This window comes from Phalacrocorax aristotelis, chromosome 19, assembly GCF_949628215.1.
Source record: "Phalacrocorax aristotelis chromosome 19, bGulAri2.1, whole genome shotgun sequence".
Taxonomy (NCBI): Eukaryota; Metazoa; Chordata; class Aves; order Suliformes; family Phalacrocoracidae; genus Phalacrocorax; species Phalacrocorax aristotelis.
Window position 1 is genome coordinate 3824345 of NC_134294.1, and position 20755 is coordinate 3845099.

A 20755-nucleotide genomic window follows, 5' to 3' on the forward strand; every position below is an offset into this window, starting at 1 on the left:
AAACTTGACACATTTAGGGCACAAAGAAGGAGATACTGGTTTCTGTTTGTAATGAATGGTTGATTTAATTTCTTTCTGTTTAAGCGCCCTAAGAAGCATTGTCTTTGTGGAGGTTTTGGGGGCAGGAAGGAGGGAAAGAACGCTGAAAGCTGATTTGAACTTCTTGCTTTTACAGATGAGTCAGGAAGAATCTACCAGATTTTATGATCAGCTGAACCATCACATATTTGAGCTGGTCTCTAGCTCTGATGCAAATGAAAGGAAGGGTGGCATTCTGGCTATAGGTGAGTGAAAGTACTTAGTGCCTCTGGCGAGTTTTCACTTCACGCATCTACCTTTAGGGACAGATTTTCAAAAGGAATGAGCTCTTATAATCGGGGCCTTATGTCTGACTACTCAGTATGCTGGGTGCATGCCAGTTGCTGGGCTCTGAAAATCTGTCTGTAAGTGTCAGCATGGGAACTGCTGAGTGCTGAGAGTGGCTGAAAACCTAGTGCTTAATGGGCCCTGAGCTCTTCCAGGAGTTGAGCATCAAATGCGAGTGCTGAGCACATGAAAGTTCTGTTCTTAAGCTCAGCTGAGAACAGTTTGTGCTGTCCATTTATATGTATCAGGCTGGGCTAACTTTCTCAACTCTATTCTGTCTGAGGAGATTGATTCTTGTTGTTTAAATTTACCTGGCTCAGCAACAGCAGCTTCCATCCCTGGGAGGGGCTCACAAAGCTTCTGCTTTGATTCTGATCAGCTGCTCCATCAGTTGCTCTGGTTGTGCTTTTGCTGTGACATGGCAGAGCTGCCTGCATCTCGACTCGTAGGGAAATCGGCTTGCGTAAATACTTTGCCTTCCAAGCAAGTAGCCTGTATTGTAGCAGTTACTTCTTTAATAACCAAATAGGAGATGCTTATGGTTTAGGCTCACAGATGTAATCATCCAATCCCAACGTGTTTGAAAACAGTGGAAGTCCCTTAGCTAGAGAAACCTGTGTTGACAACATCTGATTTTAAGCTGACAGTATCACTTTAAAATTGTTTCTGTGAATTTAGTGCTGTTGAAAGGTGCCGGCTTGACAACCCTGGACACTGATGGCCTCTTTATCTACAGAGCAGGTACAACCCAGGCACCGGCAGTGAAAGCTTCTGCCACGCTGCCGCCTGCCAATGTGCCTCCACCCTGGCCAGGAGAGACGATCTCTAGGGCTGAGGGGGAGAGCAATTTCCTTGGTCCATTCAGTCTTTGACTTCTCTACTGAGGCGGACCAGCTGTAGTAGTTGCATGTGGATGGATGCCTTTCTGTTGGGAATGGGTCTGTGATCCCAGGGGGATGATTTTTTTTCTCTTTTTAAACTAAAAATGGGGAAAATCTGTGAAGCTACTGGATGCACTTTTCTGCCCGCTTAACAAGTTCAGGTTCGAGAGAATGGTGGCCCTTTCCTATTGCTTGATTTTTTTTTTTCCTGTGGATTTTCAGTTTAGGAGGAGTAAATGGGAATCTTTAAGGAATAGATAGGGAATACTAACTCTCATCCAGGGATTACCTACTGTCTGCCTCAGACTTAGGGAGAGCCTACAGCATTATTCCCTTTCTCTACAGCAAGCCTTATTGGTGTTGAAGGAGGTAACGCCACCCGTATTGGCAGGTTTGCCAACTACCTGAGGAACCTCTTGCCATCCAATGACCCTGTTGTAATGGAGATGGCCTCCAAGGCTATCGGGCGGCTTGCGATGGCTGGTGACACCTTCACAGCTGAGTATGTGGAGTTTGAGGTGAAACGAGCTCTGGAATGGCTGGGAGCTGACCGGAATGAAGGTCGAAGACATGCAGCTGTAAGTGATGTGTTTTTGTCTTCATCTGTCTTGGAATGGGATGGTTAGGGTTAGTTAACAGTGGTGGCAGATGTGCACAGAAAGCTGTGGAAAAGCTCTCATCCGGATCAGAATGGCTGCCAGTCCATGTCTGAGAATCTGTGATGCTCTCATAGCAGATGTAGAAGCAGTGAAGCAGCATATCTTACCCCAGTGACTAAAGAAGGTTGAGATACCATTGTGCTAGGAACTATAAAAGTATGGAGCTGGAAACAGCTCAGGCTCACAGACATTAACAGTCTAAATAAATGATACCATGATGTAGAAATTATGAGGTTTGTCTATGGGTGCTCATCCTCACAGATTGATACTGTTTCTCTCCCCACTTCCAGGTTCTTGTTCTGCGTGAGCTGGCAATCAGCGTGCCTACCTTCTTCTTCCAACAAGTGCAGCCATTCTTCGACAATATATTTGTGGCTGTGTGGGATCCCAAACAGGCCATCCGAGAGGGAGCTGTTTCTGCCTTAAGAGCCTGCCTTATCCTCACCACTCAACGGGAGCCGAAGGAGATGCAGAAGCCCCAGTGGTACAGAGTAAGAAAATAACTTTGTTTTGAAGCAGCTCCTCATAATGCAATGCAAATGATCAAGCACCAGTTTTTAGGAGAGCTGTCTAAGCTAAGAACCTTTGTCAGTATGTCTGATTGGCAGTAGAAAACTGCCTCCCCTTGAAAGGGTTGAAAATATAATGGCTTACAAAATGAGTAGTTCCTTTTAGCCCACTGTAAAAGTAAGCAAGAGGCTTAATTCCATCAAGAATCCATTGTTCTATCTGCAGCTTGTTTTCAGCTGTTGAGCCTGACCTAGTTTTACAGCCATGCAATCAACTATCTATGGTCATCTCTTACTAGCAGATGGTTTTATTAGTGTAGATAACACATGAGTAAAAAAGGTAAGGATTCTTTTCTTTGAGCCTTAGCTTTGATGCCATTGTTGCATGAATTCAAGCTTCATAATATCAAATAGGCTTTGGATGGTGCAGTCGAATGTTATGAATGTGGATTCCTCATAGTCAAATACGTGATGTAGTTATTTGTGAAGCTTATACCACGGCATGGTTAACTGTCTTTTACTAGTGCTGTTGAAAATGCTCTGCAGCAGAGTCCGCAACTTCTGGGTGAATCTGAATTTTGTGGTGTTATACTCTGTTATTACTCAGTTGAGGTTTGTGGCTACTCTTGGAAAATTACAGGACATCAGTTACTCTTGACTGGCAGTACTGCTTTATTTCCACAGGCTTTGTTTCTGCATGATCACTGGGATTTCTTTTTTTTTCTTTCCCCCCAAGCATACATATGAAGAGGCTGAGAAGGGCTTTGATGAGAGTTTGGCCAAAGAGAAAGGAATGAACCGTGATGACCGAATCCATGGTGCCTTACTGATCCTCAATGAGCTAGTGAGAATCAGCAGTATGGAGGGAGAGGTGAGCAAATGAACGAGATGGGGATTACGGCTTTCGGTTGCCAGATTGATTGACCATGTGTAGCAACTCAGCAACCTCTGGAAATACCCCATTGTGCTTGAAACGGGGTGGTTGGGCTGAAAAGTCATCTGAACATGGAGTCAGAGCATCGATTATTACAAATCAAAGTATGTCAGAGAAATAAGCGACAAGTTTGGGCTGAGTAGGTATTAAGCTCTGATGGAATTAACTTATTAATTAATAACGCTATTAACTGGATTAATTACAATGAAAAATAATTTTATATGGAATGAGGACTCTGCATGTTAGATACCCAGATATTTTTTGCTGGATTTTGCTTAGTTGATGTTTTACAGCCATTTGGATATCAATTATACAGGATGCTGCTCATGAGATTTTGGTAGCACTGTATTGGGAATCTCTTACTCAACTACTTTTTGGTTTGTTGTTTTTTTTAACATGCTTTTCTACTTTGTCTAGCGCCTTAGAGAGGAGATGGAAGAGATCACTCAGCAGCAGCTTGTACATGACAAGTACTGCAAAGATCTGATGGGCTTCAGTACCAAACCCCGCCACATCACGCCCTTCACTAGCTTCCAGTCTCTTCAGCCCTCTCAGTCAAATGCTTTGGCAGGTCTTCTGGGGTACAGTGCCCACCAAGGAATCATGGGTTTTGCAACCTCACCTGTCCCAGCAAAGTCTACATTGGTAGAAAGTCGATGCTGCAGGGACCTAATGGAAGAGAAGTTTGATCAAGTAAGTGTTCGTTCTTCAACTTGTCTACCAACATTCACTGCACTGGTTCTTTTAGAGCAATTGCTTTCCATGTCCTTATTTAGCAGGCAATACTGCCTAGTATTGAGTTGAGGCATCAAAACTCATTAATTATATGTGTCTTGGCTTAGTCACTGTCTCTCTTAGAGCAAGTGATTTACTATCTTTGGAGGCAGTCTTAATTATCTATCTTTCTGGTGGACTCTGAAGCCAAATGTCAGTAGAATGCCGTAAAGCACCCAGGTAATAAAACTTAGTGCATTACTGCCAACAGCCACCCTTCAAAGCCCACTCTGTCTCCTTTCAGGTGTGCCAGTGGGTTCTCAAGTGCAGAACCAGCAAAAATTCTTTGATCCAGATGACGGTTCTCAATCTGCTACCACGGTTGGCGGCTTTCCGTCCTTCAGCATTCACAGGTGACAAGACAGATGGTTGGATGTTAGAAGTGTTGCTGAAATTGGGCTGGAAGTTATACAGCTCTCTTCAGTCCAGATGTGCAGGCAGTGCAGCAGTACAAACGTGGGGCTTTTAAGATGAGCAGCTTCCTCTGTGGGAGGACAGGGTTTTTTTGGTTTTTTTTTCATTTGGAAAAAGTGTGACTTGATATCTGATGCCAAAGGGTTCCTCTGATGAAGAAAATATATTGAAAAGTATTGTCTGAATTCAGCGATCAATACCATAAGAGATTCTTCTTGTTTTTTTTTTTTTTTTTCTCAGTATGTCAGACTTAGGGTTGAACTCTGCTCTCTTGCTCCCACTCAATGTAAACGAAATATTATCAGCAGAGTGGTCTTCCTTTTTCTCTGTTGCATGTGCTGGGAAATATCAAGTAAAAATGGGAATGACCTCCTGGCTTTAAAGCAGTTCAATTGATTTATCAAGCAAGCTCAGGAGAGTGTCAGGGTTGGAGGCAAGTCACCAATCTGCTCTAAGTGGGTTGGAAGAAACTTTGTCGTGTTATTCCAATTTTCCAGTCAATCCACTGGTAAAAACAAGATGTTTGGATCTTATTTGTGTATAGAACTTGTTGCAATGTTTGGTTTTTTTTTCTCATAGATCTTTTATTTCGGTGATTTTTTTTTTTTTTTAAAAAGGAAATCTGAAAGGCTTTGAAAATTTTATTATATGGTGACATGTGTTTGCCACTGCTCATGTCAACAAATTTTATATGGCTGTGTCCACTCCCTAGTTTTATACTTGTAAAGGTTTAGTTGCAAATATGATGCACCTGTATCAACCTAAATGAGTTCCAGTATCTGTATTGTTCTCTCTTGTGGGCAGCTGATCAGTATCTTCCAGACACCATGAATCATGTTCTCAGCTGTGTGAAGAAGGAGAAGGAGAGAACAGCAGCCTTCCAGGCCTTGGGTTTGCTTTCTGTGGCTGTGAGGTCTGAGTTTCAAGCTTACCTGCCAAAAGTCCTGGAAATCATAAAAGCAGCGCTTCCACCGAAGGACTTTGCCCACAAGTAAGTATGTGGAGGTTGAATGAAGAAACTGAAACACCTGTTCTTCATATAATTTTTGTGATGTGGGATTAAATTATTGTAGTAAAATCAGAGGTATTTCTGTAAGACTGATAACACACAAGTGGGTTGAGGAAAGATGTTTGAAAAATAGCAGCTCCTCTTAATTAACTTCTATGTGGTCTCTTTCCAGGAGGCAGAAGTCAGTGCAGGTTGATGCCACAGTCTTCACCTGCATCAGTATGCTGGCACGAGCCATGGGACCCAGTATCCAGCAGGACATCAAAGAGCTTTTGGAACCTATGCTGGCTGTGGGCCTGAGGTAAGTACAAGGCATGGGAGCACAGTCTTCTGTTAGCCACTGGATGGCATTGTTGGCTGTACAGATGAGACCTTGAAAGCCTTCAGATTGAGAAGGAAGGTTATTACTTTTAAATGGTCTTTCAGAAGATCATTTTAAGCTCTTTCAGAAGAATATGTTTTAAGTGTTAATGTGTCTGTTGAGTTACTTGAGCATTGGTCTCTGTGTCAAGAAATCTTTTTGTAGAACACATAGTGAATTCAAAAGCAATCTCCTTTACTTTCCACTATTCAAACACATTTGGCAACAGCCTGCAAAAATTTAGAAAGCCTCTGAAGGCCAGCAGATTTCTGCCATATCAGATTGGCAGGGAAGGAGAATTGAAGCACTGAATTATTTGTTCCTAGCTTCTTTCACCTTTGGAACTGACACTTCCTACTGGAAGTTTCCTAGCTCATGAAGCTGTTAGTATGGGAGAGTATGGAGAAAGTATCCAGGTAGCGCAAAGCTGTTTAGATTAGATTAATGTTACCATCTGGAAGTTAATTGAGTTGCCTTTGTGTCTAAAAAGCACGAGTATAAGGAAACACTTAGATTAGTAAACAGTATTCCAGCAATATTATCTAACGTAGCAATGTGTGCTGCAATCCAGGCAGTCTGCTCACCGAATCTGTACAAGAAGGTCATCTCAATGTGCCCGAGTTCACTCAAGGGCCCTTGTGCTCTGCTGGCAGGTGTTGCTGTGGTGTGTGAATGCCCACAATTATCTTCTGATGGGCAAAGGCATAAAGAAAAGGTGAAATATGCACCTTGCATTATTTCTGTTCTAATGATTATCTCCCTGCTTCTTGCCCTCAGCCCTGCTCTAACAGCTGTGCTGTATGACTTGAGTCGTCAGATCCCCCAGCTAAAGAAGGATATCCAGGATGGGCTGCTGAAAATGCTTTCCCTTGTTTTAATGCACAAGCCTCTGCGACATCCAGGCATGCCGAAGGGCCTTGCCCACCAGCTTGCCTCCCCTAGCCTCACCAACATCCCAGAGGCCAGTGATGTGGGTAGCATCACCCTTGCCCTTCGTACACTGGGTAGCTTTGAGTTTGAAGGTAAGGTGAAATAAGGAAGCAGGGGGCCAAGGGGTATGGGATATAAATGCTAGAGCATTGGAGTAAAGTTTAAGTAGCAGGAAAACTGAGAGCACGTTCTTTAAACTCCTGTTCCCTGGTAAGACCAGTAATTGAGGTGTAAACTTATGTTAAACTCCCCACCTTCTTCTTTCTAGGCCATTCTCTGACGCAGTTTGTTCGGCACTGTGCGGACCACTTTCTGAACAGTGAACACAAGGAGATTCGGATGGAGGCAGCCCGCACTTGCTCTCGCTTACTCACACCTTCCATCCACTTGATCAGTGGCCATGCCCATGTGGTCAGTCAGACAGCAGTGCAGGTTGTGGCTGACGTTCTCAGCAAACTGCTTGTGGTTGGAATAACTGACCCAGGTTAGTGTGGGGTTCAGAGAAAAGGCTTCTCCTATGCATGTTCAGTTTAGCACATGAGCAGGTCATGATATTAAGGTTGTGGTAGAATCTGAACATATTTGCCACTAACTTAAGCTGTCATTCTTTACAAATTAAATAGGTCTCCCAATTTCTCTGTCCAGATTTTGATTTCTGAGGTATTAATAGAACACTAGTACAAAATGCTCAAACTGTGCCCTTGGTAATCCTTTGAACTAGGCAGAGCCCGCAGACTTCTTTTGCAGTTGTTCTGTGCGGTGGCCTTCAACTTTGTAGTTTGGGAAGGGATTTGTCCCTTCTGTTGGATCTTCCAACTTGATTTTTTTTTTTTTTATTCTTTCAGTCCAATATAGTAACCTGAGATGAGTTAGTTTTCTGCACACTGCCTCCAAGTGTGCCACTTGTAGGTGCAAGAGGTTGGCATTGTACTGATCTGGTTACTGAGCAGCACTGCATCTGCTGGGCAAACTTACCCGGTTTCTCATGTGTAAAACGCTGATGTGTCATGTCTCGTGCTGGGAAAGCTCTCAGCATTTCCCTGAGGTTGACAAGAATTTCTGAGGTCATTTTGTGAATAAGGGGAATAATAAGAGCCGGTGTTTACTGCCTTTAAAGAGAAACAAATGTGTTCTTGCAGACCCTGATATACGTTTCTGTGTATTGGCTTCTCTGGATGAGCGATTTGATGCTCACCTTGCCCAGGCAGAAAATTTGCAAGCTCTTTTTGTGGCCCTGAATGATCAAGTATTTGAAATCCGAGAGCTGGCCATCTGTACTGTGGGTCGCCTGAGCAGCATGAACCCTGCTTTTGTTATGCCTTTCCTGCGCAAGATGTTAATCCAGGTAATGAAGAGGGATGCCTGCGGTGAAAATAGAGCAGTTGGTATTGACACTAAGATGGTGTTAAAGAGCTGGGCTATCTAGCTGTAGTGAATGTGTGGGAGGGTGGGGGAATGTCTCCCTTTTAGGACAATATTTATTACCCAGCTTAGTTAGGTTTCAGGAAGTCTTTTTAGTGACAGATGTTTGGACTGAAGCTCTGATGATGTATTAGAAAGGAAAAAAATAGCAGTCATTAACTCCACGTTCGTCACGCTGGAGTGCTTTGCAGAAGAATATTCTGTGCTTCTTTTAGGTGAGTGGATGGCACCACTTTGTAAATGGTTTTGGAGCCATCTCTTTAGTTTTACGCTAATTTAATTTTAGCATCATTTAGACATAAATGACTAGATGGAGTGTAAATATAGAACACTTTGCAAGTACTGAGATTGTTTGTTCTTTCTGTTGTCATTGACCAGGAGAGGAGGAAATGCAAAAACTTTTGCCTACCTTTACTTTACCTGTTCTCATGCTTCCATTTTCCTTTCTGCAGATTCTAACAGAGCTGGAACACAGTGGTGTTGGCAGGATTAAAGAGCAAAGCGCCAGGATGTTGGGTCACCTGGTTTCTAATGCTCCACGCCTCATTCGTCCATATATGGAGCCTATTCTTAAGGTAGAGTCTCTGTACGTTTTCTGGTGACTTTGGAGCGAGGTGATATAGCAAGTGGGTACATGGTCGTCAGCAGCTGGAGTTCTTTCGCTTCATCATAGCAGGAAAATTCAGACTGGTGTGGATGTTACCCACAGTGACGCATGTATGCGACAGTGTAGCCTAACTTGATTCTGGATTTGCATAAAGTTTGTGAAACAGAAGTTTCACTTACTGCTGAAATGCTCACCATATCACAGAATGCCAGGCTGGAAGGGACCTCAGGGATCATCTAGTCCAACCTTTCTAGGAAGAGCCCAGCCTAGACCAGACGGCCCAGCACCCCGTCCAGACGACTCTTGAAGGTGTCCAGCGTGGCCGAGTCAACCCCTCCCCTGGGGAGATTATTCCAATGGTGACTGTCCTCACTGTGAAAAATTTCCCTCTCATGTCCAGTCAGAATCTCCCCAAGAGCAACTTGTGTCCTTTTCCCCCTTGTTCTCTCCATGTGACTCCGTGTAAAAAGGGAGTCTCCATCTTCTTTGTAGCTACCGCTTAAGTACTGGTACGTGGTGACGAGATCCCCTCTGAGCCTCCTTTTCTCGAGGCTGAACAAACCCAGTTCTCCCAGCCCATCCTCGTGTGATGCAAGTTGAGCCCATATGGAATCAATTTCAGGTGTAAACAAAAGATCATTTTGAGTATTGTATGTACAGCAAGGAGTATTCAAAACATTCTGATTTGTTTTTCTGTCACTTACCAGGCACTGATTGTGAAACTGAAAGATCCCGATCCAGATCCAAATCCAGGAGTGATTAACAATGTCCTGGCTACCATAGGGGAGCTTGCACAGGTAAGGATACTGCAGGTACCTCTTTGCCATGCTCGTCAGTTGTTAAGCTTTTGGCAATGCTAGATGAAGGGCTTTAATTTTTGTCTTTCAATAGGTCAGTGGGCTGGAGATGAGGAAGTGGGTGGATGAGCTCTTCATTATAATCATGGACATGCTACAGGACTCCTCCCTGCTGGCTAAAAGACAAGTAAGAGTTTGACAACTGCTCTAAACTTGCCATCTGCTGTGACCGAAGCTGTAACGAAATATCCATGTGTCCCATCATAACTGCTAAAATGAACCTTTAAATCACTCAAGTGTCTCTTGTGGAGTGCACGGTCACATTCGTGGCACACCACTCAGGGACTGCAGTGCCTGCCTGTTGTGACATAGTATAGAGTTGTGAAAGAAAAAGAAGAAAGAAAAAAAAGGCAGCAGTTTTTATCAGAAGGCTTGGACTCACAGAATTGAATGCCTGTTTGAATTGTATCTCTGAGTGAGGGCAGTTATGACGGTCAGAGTCTAACAAATTGTTATAACTTTTTTTTTGCTGGTGTTTAATAAAACCCACTCTTTATAGAGGCTTTCACACCATGGGCTGTGGTTTGCAGTGTGATCCTAAAATGCTCAAAGAAACCTGACAGAAGTTAAATGACTGATGGATCCGGACACATACTAAATTTGTAAATTCCCTGGTCAAAACTGATCTTCCCTGGGCTTGATCTTTCCAGGTGGCTCTTTGGACACTGGGACAGCTTGTGGCCAGCACTGGTTATGTGGTGGAACCATACAGGAAGTACCCAACTTTGCTGGAGGTGCTTCTGAACTTCCTGAAGACTGAGCAGAACCAGGGCACCCGCAGAGAGGTGTGAACATGAAGCTATTACACAGCCATTTCTGAAAGTTTTTGGGAGAGGGAGCTGTCGGATAAATACGTCTGCATGGATTCAAGGGGTGTGGAGTGGGGAGAGAGGTGAAAGATCATTGTTGTGGCTGGTAGAAGTCCAATAAACAGAATTAGGATGGTGAGTGTGTTGGCTGTGCAATGGCCTGCAGCTGTTGAGTGGGAAGCACTGGTTTTTCTGGGCAGTCACTCTAGTTTCAGATCTTCTCTCTTTAATCATCAGGACCTTTCCAAACATGTGGGTTCATGTGTTGACTTTTGCCTTGCTGATGAAGTTCTGATGGATTTTCTGTTTTATCAGGCTATTCGTGTGTTAGGATTGCTGGGTGCTTTGGACCCTTACAAACACAAAGTGAATATTGGCATGATTGATCAGTCACGAGATGCTTCAGCCGTCAGCCTCTCAGAGTCCAAATCCAGCCAGGATTCTTGTAAGTACCTGAATTTCTTTCAAGTGAATAGCTTTATACTCTACAAACAGGTCTTACTTTGTTGAGTTTTAAAAATTATTTTGTTGTTGTTTGGTTTTGTTGTTACCAGTTTGTCTCCTCTTCCAAACAAATTATTAGTGTACATGTGTTCACCTGATGCTCGGATGCTCCCGAGTGTGCCTAATACTAGGGTGCTTCAAGACCATTTAATATGTAGCTTGTGACACTGCCTTCTTTCTCCTAGCGGACTACAGTACCAGTGAGATGCTGGTGAACATGGGGAACCTCCCTCTGGACGAGTTCTATCCTGCTGTCTCTATGGTGGCACTGATGAGAATTTTTCGAGACCAATCCTTGTCCCAGCACCACACTATGGTAGTTCAGGCCATCACCTTTATTTTCAAATCTCTTGGGCTGAAGTGTGTGCAGTTCCTGCCCCAGGTCATGCCAACGTTCCTTAATGTAATACGGGTTTGTGATGGTGCCATCCGAGAGGTGAGTGTACTAGGGAACACTCCTTCTTCCTGTTCCACTGCCCTAACATAAGAATCCATTACTTTAAAAGAGAATGTGACTGGCTTTGGGCATTGCTGTGCTGTGTGTTGCTGCCAAGCATGCTGCAGAAGTGAGGTTCAGCTTTGCTTTTTCTCTCCTGTGAGCATTTAGTAGAATATCCAGTGGAAACAATTTTTATGCTTCTTATTGAATCAGCTGCTTCTGAGCATAATCCTTAGAAGGCCAATATTTGATTCTGTGGTTGTTTTTTTTTTTCAAGCTGGTCTTGTTCAGGAAAACAGCCTGTGCAGCTTCCAGAGCTTTCAGTGATCTCTGCATTAATGTGCTGTTGGCAACAGTATTATTAAGTAATAGAGGTAGATTCTTTAAATTTCTGATGCAACCACGTACTTTGGCTCATCTGTGAGAAGGAAAATTCAATTTGCTCCAGTCTGCTAACATTCAGAGCAGTGTGGGTGGTGATTCCACAGCAGTGCTTTCTCTTCCTTCCCACTTAAGTTACAGTTTTAGAAGGAAATGAGAATTGTGTGAAGGTAATAACGGGCTTAGGGTTCACCGAACCAGAGATGGCTGCTGTTTACCAAGCCTTTTCCTCAGGCAGCTGAAATCTCTGGGGTGGGAAGGGCAGTTTGTACTAGTTATTGGTGCTGTGTTTTATAGGTGGGATGGGTGCTCCCTTAGCAGAATCCCAACCCTGCTATAGAACCACTGTTTTCTCCCAGACTGAACCACTTCTCAGATTGGAAGGAAAACATCTCACACGCCTGGGTTGGCCGAACTCCTAGACCTGACTGATCTAACTTGCTTGAAAGCTATGCAGTTGTGCACACTCTGTTTAAAAATTTTCAGGTAAAAGAAGATGGTGAAAGTGTACTGGGGAGAAGAGCTGAGGTGGGTACGCGTGACACTAAAGCCTAAAGGAGGCAGGTCCTTGTCCTATATGTAAGCATCCTCTCACAACACCAAAAAAAGGCACAGTACAGGAGCTCAGGGTTCATTTTTGGTAAATGTAGGTGTACTGCTTTCATTAAAGTAGTTGATGTTATTTCTTCCTTAGTTTTCACAAAAATCTGTTATCTCTTTTTCTGAGCTCTGCTTTGTATTTTGTCACCATAGTCTTAAAATACTGCATGAAGAAATGAAATTTAATATATGATAACCTATATCTTCATATTTTCCTAGCAGAAAAAAGACTATAAACACTTATTTTGTGGAGAAATTTAAACCCACGTTATTTCATTACCAATCACAAAAGATGAGTTGAGTGCATAAGATTGTATTGGGGCAGAAGGAATTGCAAAGCTGTCATAGTTATGTGAATAAAATTGTGTCAGTCAAAATTCCTCTATGGTACAATCAACCATCTTTCCAAAAAATGTGATATTTCTGGCAAGGACCAAACTCTCTTCCCCAGTAACTTTTCACCAATATATCTTGGTGGGGATGGGAAAGAGTACAGAAAGAATATCTTAAAATGTGTGCCAGTTCAGTTTACAGGCAGGGGGAAGGGATTAGGGGCTAAATTTTTGGAAGCATCCTTCAAACCTAAATTACAAAGCTCTGTAGTCGAGGTGTTCATGCTTGCAAGTCTGTTCTGACGCTTTATGAATTCACGGACATATTATAAACCCCTCTCTCGTATGCTTGACTGTCTTAAGGCTTTGAGCTCAAAATTTTTGATGCAAGTTGTGGTGGGATGACCAACCAAAAAAACCACCAAAACTACTCTCTCTCCACCCCAAACAGCTGAGCTGAAGCTGCCAAGAATTTAGCCTCATATTTTGAGCATGTAGGAGCTGTGCATGCTGTTTGTTTGGTAAATGAGCTTGCAGTTGGCCTGTGAAACGCCGTTTACCCCGTGTTGCTTTGATGTTTGAATAAGCTACATTGATCACTACACATTTCTTCCTTCCAGTTCCTGTTCCAGCAGCTAGGGATGTTGGTATCCTTTGTGAGAAGTCATATTCGGCCCTATATGGATGAAATTGTCACCCTGATGAGAGTGAGTACAACCTTAAGCCAGCATTTTGGTGTCAGAAAAAAGTGGATAGTGTTTCTGTCATCACCAAATGTATCCATTATTTCATAAACTCATATGAAGTGCAGAATGCCATGATTTGAAGTAGTAATTGTATTTTGAAATAACATGCATTTGAAACAATAATATACATCATTACTAGTAACTGCAATTAGATCAGCTCCTAGGTTCTGCTAGCACCAAAGTTCTTTTGAGCACTCTGATTTTGTGCACTTATTGCTTTCAGAAACAGTTTTAGCAAGAGGCGTTTGGAGTTCATAAATCGGTGGCATTTCACTTCGTTTTCACTTACTGTTTGCAAACACAGAAGGATTAGGAAAAATCAGTTGCTTAGAGGCTGTTTTTAACAGCTATAAATATACTGAAGGCACAGAGTGTTTAAAAACAGACTGGAACTGTCAATTTATATTAGTCTATAAGGGAAGTATGGTCCTTCCCTGCAATCCTGAATTTATCTAGAGACTGTCTCCAACAGTTTACTTTTCCTGTAATTGGTACAGCTCAGTTGAAAAACTGTTTAATTTCTTCCCATTCTTTTTTTTCTGCTGTAGGACTTCTGGGTCATGAACAACTCCATACAGAGCACAATTATCCTACTTATCGAGCAAATTGTGGTAGCTCTGGGAGGTGAATTCAAACTTTACCTGCCTCAGCTCATTCCTCACATGTTACGGGTCTTCATGCATGACAACAGTCAGAGTCGCATTGTCTCTGTCAAGGTGAGTGGGAAGCTGCAGCAGGTGGGGTGATTTGGGTGTTGCCGAGGCAGGTGCGTGCCCAACAATGGGCTGTGCTCTAGCCGGCCTTCTGCTGCTTGTGTGTTGCAAGCAGACAGGATACGTGCAGTTCGGCAGTGGCTTGGTGTGAAATGATGCAGACAGTACTTTTGTTTAAAGTGCAGGATTGAAGCAACTTTTCATTGGATACTGACTTATTTAAAATGCATCTCTTTCATGACTTTGGGTCATATTGGGTCATTTTTCCCTCCAGCTATTGAATGCGATCCAGCTCTTTGGAGCTAACTTGGATGACTACCTTCATTTGTTGCTACCTCCCATTGTAAAGCTATTTGATGCCCCAGATGTCCCAGTGGTGGCTCGCAAGTAAGTGCTGGTGGCTTTGCAGTCTTTTTTTTGCCTGTGATATCCAAGTTCTAGAATGAAATACCTCTTAGTTCCTTCCATGGGTTTTCTCTGTGTTAAATTATGGAAGGTTATTTTTGGTTGGATGTCACAGCACTCTTACTGGCTTTTCTTGGGTATAGACTATTACTTTCTAGTTCTCACCTGCCAGCATTTTAGTCACTGCAACTTGCAAGCTGTCCTGCAAGTACTAGCTGCATTAACAGAGTTCTGGAAACATGCTTTTCCTATTACTGTTGATGCCTAGGAGGACTGAGAGTGAATCACTTATGTATTTCTATATCTCATTTCTCCTGTCTTATACCATAAGAGATAAGTCCTCCCTTCTTTCTGCTCTGACTTTAGAGCTGCTCTAGAAACAGTGGACCGCTTGACAGAGTCGCTGGATTTCACTGATTATGCTTCACGGATTATTCATCCCATCGTGCGAACGCTAGATCAGAGTCCTGAGCTACGAACAACTGCAATGGACACCCTCTCCTCTCTGGTGTTCCAGCTGGGAAAGAAGGTAATATTCTTCTTAGGCTTGAAAGCTCATAGAAGGAGGAACTGTCCAAAGATCAAGGCTTTAAAGTTGAATATTTGTAACATACTCATTCTGGATTTTAAAGAAAACAGATTTTTCTTCTCTTAGCTGTTTCTGGAATTGAGAGTTACTGAAATTGAGCTTCCTGAATTGGTTTCTTATAAGACCAGTGAAGCAAAGGTGGGATTTTATTGCTCTTGGTGACGCTGAGTAACTAGCTTTTGATGCATTCCCCTGTACAGTACCAGATTTTTATCCCGATGGTGAACAAAGTTCTGGTGCGACACAGAATTAACCATCAACGCTATGACGTTCTTATCTGCAGAATTGTAAAGGTGAGTAGACAAGTATATAGTTGTTTGCATAAGGGTACTCTGGGGATGTTTTCATGTTGAAACAGATGTAGCTGAAAACTTCACTTTGGGTTACTCATAAAGTGAAGAGTGGCTGATGCTGTATTTGTGCGTTAAGTACAGCTTTTTAAGGAGACTTGAGATTGCATTGGGAAAAATACCAGCTGACAATAATTTCCTATAGAAAAGTCACTGCAAGTTCTAGGTAAGAACTTAGACTTGTAGCCAGTGTCATGACTTTTTTTCTCTCAGTAGTTCTTAAATGTGACTATACCCTATGTTTTTTCCACAGTTTCAGGGCTTAAGGAGACCTAGTTATCTCAGTATTTTTGATAGTATTTCAGAAACTCAGTAACGGCTCTGCAATTTGACCTATGAGAACAGCAGTGAGCTGCTTGTTCCACGGCTTACTAGGGAGTCAGATAGGAAAGAGTGCTTGATTTAAGGTGTATTATTTTGGATTTTAATACTAGGAGCTAAGATTTCTTAACAGTTATGTTGAATAGAAAAGGGATATCATTGAAGTTCTCTGGTTTATAAGGTGTAATCGTAACGAAACACAGCTGTCTGCTTCACATATTTTGCTGTGAGATTGGATAGTGCTCTGGCTTCGTCTGTTTGGCTTGTAGAAAATTGCTGTTGTATGTGTGGGCGTGATCTTCACTGTAAGCCATTTATTGTAGGGCTATACTCTTGCTGATGAAGAGGAGGATCCCCTGATTTATCAGCACCGAATGTTGAGAAGCAACCAGGGAGAAACTTTGGCCAGTGGTCCTGTGGAAACAGGTCCCATGAAGAAACTGCATGTTAGCACCATCAACCTGCAGAAGGTAAGACCGGAGCGCTGCACAGCATGAGCTTGCTATTGAAGGCAGAAGCTATTGTGTCACATCTAAGGACTTTGTCCAGTGCATCTAAACTACGTCTGTTTACATCTCTTCTGTTGCCAGCTCTGTACAAAACTGAGGTCAAAGTAGTGTCTGAGACTCTCTTCAAAATCAGAAGGTGCTAAGCAGCTTTAAAGATAGGAGCAGCTGAATTATCAGACTATTAATGGCCATGAAGTAACCTTGACGCTTTCTTGTTATGTGAAATATAAACAAATCTTCTTAGATCACAAGGAATCATCTGTAGCTTCTAGAGACATCTGTTTCAGAGCCTCTGGCTTTTTCCATCAGCCACTTCTTTTATATCTTAGTTCTATATTCTCCTGAATCCAGTATAGAACTTGATAGCTAAGCAGTGGCCAATCCAAACAGTTAATGCATGTAGCATGCAGTCGGTAGTGGGATGGATTGGATTGAAAACACTTGACTTAATGCATTTAGAATTACATTTTTAAGCTGATGCTTCAGCAGTGGCTTCAGCTCTTGATGTATTTTTGTAGGGAAAGAATTATTCATATTAAATACTTGGCATGTCACGACAGGAGTACATTTAGGGACGATTTCTTAGAAATGAGACTGAAGTGCTGCAAATATCTGGTAAAGATAATGGAGTTCAAGAAATTGAAAAGGGAGACTCGGCAATGTAATTTGGAGCTGTGAAGAAGTAATGCTGCCTGCTGATGGATTTCTACTGCTTTTGGAAAGTGCTTTTATTTCATAGCTGAATTGTCTTGCTTTGTATTGCAGGCCTGGGGAGCAGCAAGAAGAGTTTCCAAAGATGACTGGTTAGAATGGTTAAGAAGACTGAGCCTGGAGCTACTGAAAGATTCCTCCTCACCATCCTTGCGCTCGTGCTGGGCCCTGGCTCAGGCATATAATCCCATGGCTCGGTAGAGTAATTCTGGGTTGTTTTTTTTTCAAATCGCTTGAAATTGCAGATGCAAGCCAGATATTATAAGGAAAAAGAAAGTTACTTAAAAGCTCTTAGGCTCCATAAATAGAGATAGCTCCTGCATTGGGACAAATCAAATAGCTGGCAACTTGATGTCATTTTCACCCTTTCCAGTTGGCTGCTCTGTGATGTGCACAAAATCTTTCACTGGAATTCTGCATATTAGCCTAGAAATACAACACAAGGCACATAAAAGTGAAGTTGGAAAAACAGCAGGGTATGGAATAGTTTTGAGGATCTACTGTGGGTGAATAAAAAATGCCTCTGAGTGGAATAAGCTGTAGTGCTTTGGCTTTTTTTTGCAACCAACATTTTTTTATGTCTGGAGAAACTTTGAGTTTTTGTAAGCAGTTGCCAATTTTATCTCATCTTGATGATATACATTTGCACATCTCGGTGCATATTAATCTGACTACTGTGGTTAGAAAAGTACTCATTCCTGGTTTAATTTTGTCTTAGTGTGAGATTTATCATTTTTCAAATAGAAGGGCAAACAGCATGATGAAAAGTCAGCAATTCCGAGGTAGGCAGAGGTAATGCTAGTGTCCTCTTTATACTCCATGCATCTGACACCCATCCCACAGTATTTCTCCACAGTACTAGCAGTGGCAAGGGCTGTCACTCTATCTGTTTTTCATCACCTTTCCTCCGCAAGCTTTGCCACTAATGCAAACTCCAGCTATTGCAGCCCTCTAGTGAGCACAGAAGACACAAGTGTTGCAGCATGTGTGTCCAGAAAAATGTACCATCTTTTTTTTTTTTTTTACTACATTCACTTGTGATCTAAGAGAGATCTAAGGCCTGGTTCATCACAGCAGAAGAGCATCCTTGCTGCTGTGAAGAGTTTGGTCTAGCCTTAAAATACTTGCTAGCATGTGATAGTACAATATTTCTACTCTTGTAGTATCTCATCCTATTATATATTTTTTAAATGCAGGTTTCACTAAGTATTACACATTATTAATATTATATTAAAAGAAGTTAGCTGTATAAAAGCTAATCACTACTGCAGATTGGCATCTAAATGCGTTTTGTAGCTCTCCTACGAATTTGAAGGCAAGCGCACTGTCAAATAGACTTTTTCTCATGAATAATCAATCCTCACCACTCACTCTCTTTTGCTTTCTCCCTCAGAGATCTCTTTAATGCTGCTTTCGTTTCATGCTGGTCTGAACTGAATGAAGACCAGCAGGATGAGCTGATCCGAAGCATTGAATTGGCCCTGACTTCTCAGGACATTGCAGAAGTCACTCAGACACTGCTGAACTTGGCAGAATTCATGGAACACAGTGACAAGGTAGAGATGCTGTTAGGCAACTCTTTTTCTAATGCTGGCTAGCTGGCTGATGCCTATGGAAAGGGTTTGAACAGTTCAGGCATACTTTCTTTTTCTGTACTCATCCTGCTTTTGATGTATGTGCTTCTACCCAGGGTCCACTGCCTTTGAGAGATGATAATGGCATTGTCCTCCTGGGGGAAAGAGCTGCAAAGTGTCGAGCATATGCCAAGGCCCTTCACTACAAGGAGCTGGAATTTCAAAAGGGTCCCACCCCGGCCATCCTAGAGTCTCTCATCAGGTAGGACCACAACTGATGATCTCTGCTCTTGCATCTGTACCCAATTTAGGATACCATTAGAATGCATCTAGACGATTCTCAGGACTTAAGTCTCTGTCACAAGACTTTGTTCTAGGCTTACTAACTAGCTTGCAGATGTATGCTCATAGCTGCTGAGTTTTGCCCTTGTGTTATGTGGTTAAAATTATGATAGAAGCTGTGTGAAGGCCTGCAGGAAAAGGTGGAGTCTTCTGATTTCCACCTGTCACCCTTAAAGTTCAATATGGGATGTCATGGAGTAGCTGTAAGTTAGATGAGAGAGGTTTCTACACCTACATGTAAATAAGCCAGAAAAGCTGAAGTTGTCAATTAAAATTTCACATCAGTTTCTGCTCATGTAGCTTAGACCGGTCTCATTCTTCATATATCAAATAGAAGATATTATAACAAAAGTATATTGTTTCCTTAGCTTTGTCGACAAGAAGGATGTTAGCCTGAAACACCTGCGCAGGATTTGGTGCTAAACCACATGTTTTAAAATGTGGATCTCCATTTCATATCACAGAAATGTTAACTCTACCATTTGAGATGGACAAATTGCTTTTGGTTGAGCAAAAGTTTAGCTTTGTATGCAGTGAATTTTTCAGCCCTCCTACTTTCTAGGAGTTGTGCTTTTCTGGTTTTTTCCTCTCTTATATTCTTTCATCCTTTGTCCTCTCTTGTTTTTCTGAGAAAAATAGAGAATTCAGTGTATTCCCTTTTCCTGGCCTCAATCATTGTGCAGCTGTTTCTTGGTGTATCAAAAAGCAAGTTAAGGAGCAAAGACTTGAAGTAAAGCAGGATTAAAAATGAAAGACAATTTATTAGAAATGAAAAAGTTGAAACCTTTAAAAATCCATTTTATAGACCACAGTTAAAGTAGTTCCAACTATAGCTCCACACAGTTGAAATTTACAGTATGAATAGTCAAACATATGTAACGCAATTCCCGAGACACCTTTATCTCCCATTTTACACACGACTGAACAATTTAAATTAGATTCAAACTCTTTCAGGTGATTAAAAATAGATATATTAACTGTAACTATGTTTTCCAACGTATCCAAACAACAGTATGGCTACAGGAGGAGCCTTTTTTTTAACTGTTACTTTTAACACTGTGTTATGTAAGTGAGAAACATACTGATTTTTGACATAACATCTCTAGGTAACTTGTAATTAGGGTAGTTTCCAGAACAGATTTTAATATTCCTCAGCACTGTATGCTAGCAAACATTGCCTTATGTTTGACTAACTTTTGGCACTTGCAGATTCGCTGGTGTGTACTAGTGTTTTGCTCATGGATACAGTGGTTTTAAGTGTTGGAGTGGAGTTTTCTGACTGGGTGGCTGGGTGTTTTTGTAAACCTGCTGTTTCTCTTAGTCTTACTGACATATAGCACACTTATGTTGAAACCAGAACACAATTTGATGGCAGCCCAGAAAGTTGCTTTCTAGTTTATCAACCTTTAGGTGATCTGTGGATAGGAATAAGCATCACAGACCCTATGGACAAACCCTTCCTCCAGGGTTACTATCTGCTGGGTGCAGCCCTCTGCGGGGACCTACTTGAGGCAGTAGCAGAAGATGGCAGTCAAACTTCAGGAGAGAACCCGGGCTTCATTTTTTTTCCTCCATGGGAATGTAAGCCACTTACTATGCACTAAAGAAAGGTGCATCAGGGATGCTTCTGACTGATTCCTCCGGTTTGAAATGAGTAGGTAATTCCTGTGATTTGAGTCCCTCTTGGAAGGAGTTACTCAGTGATGC

General features: G+C 42.2%; 1 protein-coding gene across 4 annotated transcripts in view; it reads left to right on the forward strand.

The window, feature by feature from the left end:
* The window catches only part of MTOR (mechanistic target of rapamycin kinase), a 68444-nt gene that overhangs the window by 1670 nt on the left and 46019 nt on the right, over window positions 1–20755 (forward strand). For 3 of the 4 annotated variants that reach the window (XM_075113851.1, XM_075113852.1, XM_075113854.1), the window contains 27 exons: window positions 176–284; window positions 1593–1825; window positions 2197–2397; window positions 3152–3286; window positions 3767–4042; window positions 4368–4476; window positions 5342–5528; window positions 5719–5847; window positions 6685–6929; window positions 7106–7321; window positions 7977–8182; window positions 8712–8834; window positions 9574–9663; window positions 9758–9850; window positions 10374–10508; window positions 10848–10977; window positions 11222–11472; window positions 12343–12384; window positions 13409–13495; window positions 14083–14250; window positions 14522–14634; window positions 15019–15181; window positions 15442–15534; window positions 16236–16382; window positions 17187–17329; window positions 18526–18688; window positions 18823–18968. In XM_075113851.1, the coding sequence (XP_074969952.1) occupies window positions 176–284; window positions 1593–1825; window positions 2197–2397; window positions 3152–3286; window positions 3767–4042; window positions 4368–4476; window positions 5342–5528; window positions 5719–5847; window positions 6685–6929; window positions 7106–7321; window positions 7977–8182; window positions 8712–8834; window positions 9574–9663; window positions 9758–9850; window positions 10374–10508; window positions 10848–10977; window positions 11222–11472; window positions 12343–12384; window positions 13409–13495; window positions 14083–14250; window positions 14522–14634; window positions 15019–15181; window positions 15442–15534; window positions 16236–16382; window positions 17187–17329; window positions 18526–18688; window positions 18823–18968 (4133 nt within the window). The remainder of the gene's footprint in view (window positions 1–175; window positions 285–1592; window positions 1826–2196; window positions 2398–3151; window positions 3287–3766; window positions 4043–4367; window positions 4477–5341; window positions 5529–5718; window positions 5848–6684; window positions 6930–7105; window positions 7322–7976; window positions 8183–8711; window positions 8835–9573; window positions 9664–9757; window positions 9851–10373; window positions 10509–10847; window positions 10978–11221; window positions 11473–12342; window positions 12385–13408; window positions 13496–14082; window positions 14251–14521; window positions 14635–15018; window positions 15182–15441; window positions 15535–16235; window positions 16383–17186; window positions 17330–18525; window positions 18689–18822; window positions 18969–20755) is intronic. The other variant, XM_075113853.1, reaches the window with a different exon arrangement.